The sequence below is a fragment of the Orbicella faveolata genome, unplaced genomic scaffold (genome assembly GCF_042242905.1).
Source record: "Orbicella faveolata isolate gen_17 unplaced genomic scaffold, um_ofav_v1 contig_1, whole genome shotgun sequence".
Classification (NCBI taxonomy): Eukaryota; Metazoa; Cnidaria; class Anthozoa; order Scleractinia; family Merulinidae; genus Orbicella; species Orbicella faveolata.
Window position 1 is genome coordinate 26,521,254 of NW_028301536.1, and position 7,488 is coordinate 26,528,741.

Below are 7,488 nucleotides of genomic sequence, written 5' to 3' on the forward strand. Positions count from 1 at the left end.
TCTGTAATACATAAATAATAGCCACCAATTCTTTTTTTTAACAATTCCAATGTTTCTTCTCCCCAAAAATTGAGCTTTGAAGTTCTTGCTTGAGCTCTGACCATCCAAGTTGATCGAGTGTTTGGAGTTTAAGTGTCTAATGAGGTCACTTCAGGAAAGGTACATAAAGAAGACTTTCACATCCAACTGGAACTTTGAAGAATCAGCCCAAGTGGTTCTAGTATGGTCACGATGTCACTTCCCCAATGACAAATCTTGCAGCAAAAACTTTTTCTCCTTGTGCAAGTCAAGTCAGTGTAGCAAATCACTATCTTTATAATAAACTGGTTTGTAGCTCTTGCTATAGACCAGGATATGATGTGATGATGAGTTTTGGTATGAACTGTAACTACCTGTGGCAGTAGGACAATTGATTTACTGCAATCAGTCAGTATCTGTTTACCATACTTGAGTCTGACTGGGGCAAATCTTGGGGGAGTTCGGGGGGTGTGGTCCAACCCCCCTAAGTTTAAAAAAAAAAAAAGAAAAAAAACGAGACATTTAAGAACAGGCTGACTTGGCCTGTTGGCCGGTACATGTATCTCGAACCTCCTTCTCCAAAATCCTCTATCCATCCCAGTCCGAGTCTAGTTCTGGTAGTGATTTCAAGGTCCTACTTCCCTTCCCCCATACCCAAAATTTAGCATTTTTGTATTTTTTGTCTTTTTACCATCCTTTATGGACAAGCGGTTAGGTGTTGGAATTCCTGCCCCTTCCTGCCCCCTCCTTCCCCACCTCCGGCACTAGATAGGTCTTGAACATCTTGTAAATCATCAACTGGTCAGCTTCCGATTAGTTGGGATTTTTAACAGGTTGTCAGTTCTCAGTTCGATTTGTAAATTATATTTGCTTCTTTGTTTGCTGTGTCCATTGACTTGCATGGTAAATAAATAAATAAATAAATAAATAAATAAATAAATAAATATTAGTACAGCAGTGAGACTTAAAAAAGTGATTAATTTACTGATTTATTAAAATAATTGCAAATTTTATTTCTTTATCGTTCTGATCAGAATATTTTCTCAGATAATCGCATTAGCCATGACGTGCAAAGTAAAACTGAAGTGAAAAGGAAGAGGTAACAGATAAACCGACGAAATGCAGTGATTGGTTGAAATCGTTTACGTCACGTTCGCGCCTCTCACATGCCGCATGCCGCCAAAACAAGACTGTGACTGTTCAATTTGCCGGCACTCATCGATATGGCCAACACGACTTTCCTCGTCATTTTGGCCGATGTCGTTGGCTGGGGATATTTCCTTTCCTGGACAGTATCTTTTTTGCCGCAGATCTATGAAAACTGGAGACGGAAAAGCGTGGTGGGCTTTTCGTTCGACATGTTGGCCTATTTCCTCCTCAGTTACGTTACCTACATGATTTACAATGTCACCGTCTACTTTAAACCAAACGTTTTGGGCGATCTGACCGAGGACAACCCTGTCAAACTGACCGATGTCGTGTTCGCCCTCGTAGCATTTATTTGCACAAGTTTTCAAGGAATACAGTGCTTGATGTACGATCGAGGATCGCAGGAAATTCATCGTAGCACCGTGGTTCTTTGCATTTGTTGTCTGCTCGCTCTAGCCATCCTAACTGTTCTTAGTTGTTTTGGGCTCAGCTCTTGGTTCTTGGTCCTCCAGTACTGTGGATACGTGAAGTTGGTTGTTTCATTCGGCACGGTATGTTAAAAATATTCTAGAGTACTGTACATTAGATAATGAGCTTATCAAGGTATCTCGCGGCGTTGTTGTACATGTTATCTATTGTATTTTTAATAAACTCATACTTTAGTCAATGCCTGTTTATGCGACACGTAGATACAGGTAGGCTTATATTAGATACAATATAAGCTAAAAACTTTTAAATTTGCCATTCTCGATGACAGTTTATCATGTTTCGTTTCACGTGGTTGTTGTGCTTGGCCAACATCAAAGAATATTGCGAAATCGTAACAATCTTCGAAGGCAATATTTGTCCTGATAGGGGATGGGGTGGAGGATAAGGCATGTTTGGTCATCGCGGCTCCCTGTATGAGTTAGATAAATTGCGCTCGAAAATTGGAGCATTACACCTTTCAGCATCACCCCTAAAAACAGCAGTATCCTGAGAATTAAGCTCCATTTAATAATTCAATTTAAGAGCCTTAAAACGCTTTCCAATCCCCTCACCCCTTCCCTGCTGCTAACAGGTAAAAGTTTTAAGGGAAAAAGTCTTACTGAAGTTCAGAACACAACATTTTATTGGACCACATTTCTCAAAGTAGAAGCTATAGAAGGCCAAATTCACTGACAGTTGAAAAGTGGGTGGAAATCACAAAATTGAAAAGTGAATACAATATAATCATGATTTGGAACTTGCAGAAACTCAACAACAATTTTTTTTTTGTCATCTTCCCTTGGCTAAACTTATTTCTCTCTTGAACTTGAAATGGAGTTTAAGACATTCATGCTTAAATATTTTAGTCATTATGTCACCATTATGCTGGATGCTGTGATTCAGCAATTTTATTTCCAGAATTTTGCTGGCGTAATAATTTATTTGACCTTAGCTCTCTGGGCTTGGGCTTGAGTGGCCTGGGTTTGAACCCTGGCTAGGGTCATTGGATGGTGTCTTTGCACAAGGCTCAATAACAGTGTATCTCCCCACCTGTAGCAATAAGTGACGAGGAGTATCTCTGCTACCCCCTGAATGGGATTTGAGTCCATAGCAGGGTGCAAAGAAGACGGGGTTCAAAGAAAACCAATGTGATCAGAAGTATCAAGAGTGGGAAAAAAGTAAATAAAAAGCTATGAAATTGTTTCTATCCATGCATGCCTGCATGTAAAACAATTTTCCACTCTAGACAAAGAAAACTATTGTTCTCGTTAGTGACTAAAGTTATAAATACCGATTGTCTATTCCCATGGTTAGAAAGAAATTATGACACTTAGCTGTACACATGTGTCAATATTCATTTGGAAGCTGCCAACAATCATCCATCTAACCAATCAGGTTATGATAATCAGAATCTGGTATCAGGGATGAGCTTGCTCATAGTCTACATTTCGATGGTCTAAAGACGCATACCTTCACCAATTAGGTACAAGGTCAGTGTTAAAGGTGGTGGACTTAAATTAACAGAGAGCTGCTTGCTCAAGACTTATGAAGCTCATTATTGGAAGGGATTGATGGGACAGTTATATGAAATAAAAGTTACTTCGTCCAAAAGTTATATTCTTGGAAACATAATTTTGTTAAAAACAAAGTTAAGTTCTGAAATAACTGAACTTATTTTTCACATTATTTTTTTTTGGTATTTTTCAGTATTCTCCTCAAGTTTGGCTCAATTTCAAACGCAAGTCCACAGAAGGATTTCATATTGGTGGTGTGTTGCTTGATTTTGGAGGTGGCGTTCTTAGCTTGTTGCAGATGGACCTCTACTGCTTCATTGAACACAGTAACAAGCAACTCACTGGAAACATTCCCAAGATGGCCTTAGCTGTGGTCACACTCCTGTTCAACATCATACTGGTCTGGCAGCATTATGTTTTCTATTTTGGAAATGAATATGATCCTAGTGAACAAGAACCCCTGTTGAGAGATGCCAAGAAGACAAAGTTTTATGCTGTAGATGTCAATGCTGACGATGGAGAATTTCTGGTGAGAAGTTTGTCTGTTTCTGATGAACAGAATGCTGGAGAGACAAAGAGAAATTCACAGGAGTCGCTTGTGTAAGAACATAATGTCAAATTGGTTAGTGGAGTATATTATGGCTATAAATGCACAACATATACATTGTATAAGTATAAGTAACTAATTTAACTAGGCTGAAGGAAAGATGGTTTGCGATTTAGATAATACTGTTAAAGTGATATTAATATATATTTTTCGACCAATAAGGATTTACATGAAATTGTTGTCAGTCAATTTGGTAACAAATTTATGGATATATGTACATGACTTTTATAATAGTTTTAAACACTGCGAGTGACCATACCGTAAAAATGTTCTGGGAGACTATTGCAGATGTACAATGGAATGTTTATTACAGATGCAAAACAAAATTAAAAAAACAAAACAAAACAAAACAAACAACAAACACACACACAAAAAATAAAAAACAAAAGAGAAAAGTTTTAAAAATCAGGCTATTAGTACTTGCAGTGCACTTGCGAGAAACAAGAAAAGATGCGAATGAAACAAGACGTGACTCGAGAGAAGCAAGACTCGTCTCAAGAGTTCTAAGTGAGATGCGTCTTGCGAGATGGTGGTAACTTAAATTTGAGTGCAGTGGAGTGGTTTTCAATTGAGTGTCAAAGCCAAAACTAAACCAATTACTTGCCAATTAGACTACTCAGCCAAACTCAAACCATGGTAAAACCAAAACCAAAGTAATTGAATGATTGCTTTTGACAATCAATTGAAAACCGCTCTATATCAATATCAAACAAATTATTATTCAAGCTAAGCTTGTACTAGGTAGGTAAAGTTTGCATATGAGCCAAGTGGCCCATCAGGCCAGTGCTTATCTCTGGTTTTAGTAGCATGAAGCGACTAGGAGTCTTTCTACTCCCCTTGGATGGAATGCTAGTCCACTGCAGGGTTACCCCCGATCATTAAATTCGCTGGTACCCATTTATACACCTGGGTGGAGAGTGACAGTTTTTACCTTAAAGCTAGTTTTGTACCTGTCAGAAAGTTTTACTGTGTAATATTGAGACTCATATTTTAAGCTTGCACAAGGGTTTTCTCCATTGTGATATATCTTCACCCAGTTTTGTAGATGAAAAGCAAGAAAAGGTCTTTGCCTAAGTAAAGCCTATCCTGCTGCTCTGCAATGTGTGTAGTTAGTTTGGTGTTTGTCTTTGAGAGCAGTTTGTGTTCACCATCTGCCAGGTAAATACAATCCAAGCCACTGACCATTAAGATTTCAAGACAATCGTTGAAGGATAAGCCAAATGTCAAAGTGTGATATACCACATAACCAAGAGTATACAATACACCAAGTAAAACATACCATTTAACGTTGCTAAGTAAAACATACCACTTACCATTGCTAAGTAAAACATACCACTTACCGTTGCTAAGTAAAACATACCACTTACCGTTGCTAAGTAAAACATACCACTTACCATTGCTAAGTAAAACATACCACTTACCGTTGCTAAGTAAAACATACCACTTACCATTGCTAAGTAAAACATACCACTTACTATTGCTAAGTAAAACATACCACTTACCATTGCTAAGTAAAACATACCACTTACCATTGCTAAGTAAAACATACCACTTACCATTGTTAAGTCCAACATACCACTTACCATTGCTAAGTAAAACATACCACTTACCGTTGCTAAGTAAAACATACCACTTACCATTGCTAAGTAAAACATACCACTTACCGTTGCTAAGTAAAACATACCACTTACCGTTACTAAGTAAAACATACCTGACTTACCGTTGCTAAGTAAAACATACCACTTACCGTTGCTAAGTAAAACATACCACTTACCATTGCTAAGTAAAACATACCACTTACTATTGCTAAGTAAAACATACCACTTACCATTGCTAAGTAAAACATACCACTTACCATTGCTAAGTAAAACATACCACTTACCATTGTTAAGTCCAACATACCACTTACCATTGCTAAGTAAAACATACCACTTACCGTTGCTAAGTAAAACATACCACTTACCATTGCTAAGTAAAACATACCACTTACCATTGCTAAGTAAAACATACCACTTACCATTGCTAAGTAAAACATACCACTTACCATTGCTAAGTAAAACATACCACTTACCGTTGCTAAGTAAAATATACCACTTACCGTTGCCAAGTAAAACATACCACTTACCGTTGCTAAGTAAAACACCACTTACAGTTACTGTTAACTTTGTTTCAATAGAATCAGTGTCAAACACATCTTTGAATGTTTATTACTGAGGCATAGAGATATTCAACAAGAAGTACAAGGAGTAGCGTAATTCGACGTTTTAATTGTCAAAAATAAAAATCGTTGAATGTCATAACTCTTATGCACATAGGAATGCCACCTAACGATATTCGTAACTCAACTATTTCAACAACTTTGACATTCAACGATTTAATATCATTAGGTGGTATTCCTATGTGCGTGATTGTGACATTCAACGATTTTTATTCTTGATAATGTTGGATACATCGAAACGTCGGATTACGTTACTCCTTATATTTCTTGTTAACTGCTTTAACAAGCAACTGACCATTCGATACAAATATTAAATATTAAATTTCAACTGCATGTCAAACCTGGAAATGGAGAAGTAATATGAAATGGGACTAAGAATAGCTTAAAAGGAACGGTACAATATTATTAATAAAGTGTTAAAGTTCGCCATAAGAGTTGGTGAAGGTTACATACATATATGTATTGTTTATAGTATAAGTATTTAGGTGGGAAAAAATTTTAGAATGTTTAAGTTTGAGATGCTTTGTTTAATACTTCCATTAAGAAGAGGTGTGAGCCGTTAAACCGTCCATAAGCTTTAATAAAAGTTGTTTTCCTGTTGAAAATGATACTTCTACTCTAATCACCCTGAAACGATTATAAAATATTTTGTAACTAATCTTAATAAACACAAACACAGCATCAGGGGCGGGCATCTCGTTTATTGATGCAGGATACAGTGAGCGTTACATCATCATAAAGAAAATACAGCAGTGAATAAACAGAAAAATTAAAAAGCAAAGTTGAAAGAGGTGCCTTCGAGTGGCTCTTGCATAACTTACAAATTCTTAAATAGCCTACTAGCCCCTTAGGGATTCACGCCTAAAATACTTCTACAGTTAACACGAACCATACATAGTGAACATACTCCAGTGTAATTAGCGAAACGTTACAAAATATATTTATACTCTAATCACCCTGAAACGATTATAAAATATTTTGTAACTAATCTTAATAAACACAAACACAGCATCAGGGGCGGGAATCTCGTTTATTGATGCCCGCTTTCGGAAATAAAGAAAGAGAACAAAGGAATCTAAGTGTGCAAACTTCAAGAAACTGAAAGTAAAGATTCTAACTTATCGTAATATAGCCGTAGCTAGCCGTCCTTGGCTCGATCAGTCTCCCATCTGCCGTGACATAAAGAGTCTAGATTGTTGATGTCTGCTCCTTAGCGGCCCCTGTTCTTAAGCTATGTAGATCAAACAAGTGTATAAGATATCCTAGTTCCGCAAACGCATGCCAAGTCTAAAACTTTATTTTACTACAAATTTTTTGAGAGCAAAATATGCTCTATCTTTGAAGAAAATAAATTCATAAAATTAAAACTAAAAATTACATATAATAAACATCTGTTTTGCTCTCACATGTATAAATTCTGACAAATGCATCGCAAAAACTAACGTCACAACAGCGAAGGCTAGCTAACTCGTTGACGCGGAGAAAAGCCGATTAGGCAGTCACGCAAATTGCAG

General features: G+C 37.0%; 1 protein-coding gene across 1 annotated transcript; it reads left to right on the plus strand.

The window, feature by feature from the left end:
• Positions 1–63: 63 nt before the first annotated feature.
• LOC110061793 (cystinosin homolog) lies at positions 64–6,422 on the plus strand. The gene is made up of 2 exons (XM_089298000.1): positions 64–1,718; positions 3,343–6,422. Exons 1-2 carry the CDS (start codon positions 1,242–1,244, stop codon positions 3,751–3,753), a joined length of 888 nt encoding a protein of 295 aa, XP_089154126.1. The 5' UTR covers positions 64–1,241; the 3' UTR covers positions 3,754–6,422.
• Positions 6,423–7,488: the final 1,066 nt, after the last annotated feature.

Bases quoted from the DNA above. Each gene is read 5' to 3' on its own strand.
- LOC110061793 (XM_089298000.1), top strand. From the start codon at position 1,242: ATGGCCAACACGACTTTCCTCGTCATTTTGGCCGATGTCGTTGGCTGG. The intron at 1,719-3,342 runs GTATGTTAAAAA...GGTATTTTTCAG, and splicing joins TGGTTGTTTCATTCGGCACG to TATTCTCCTCAAGTTTGGCT.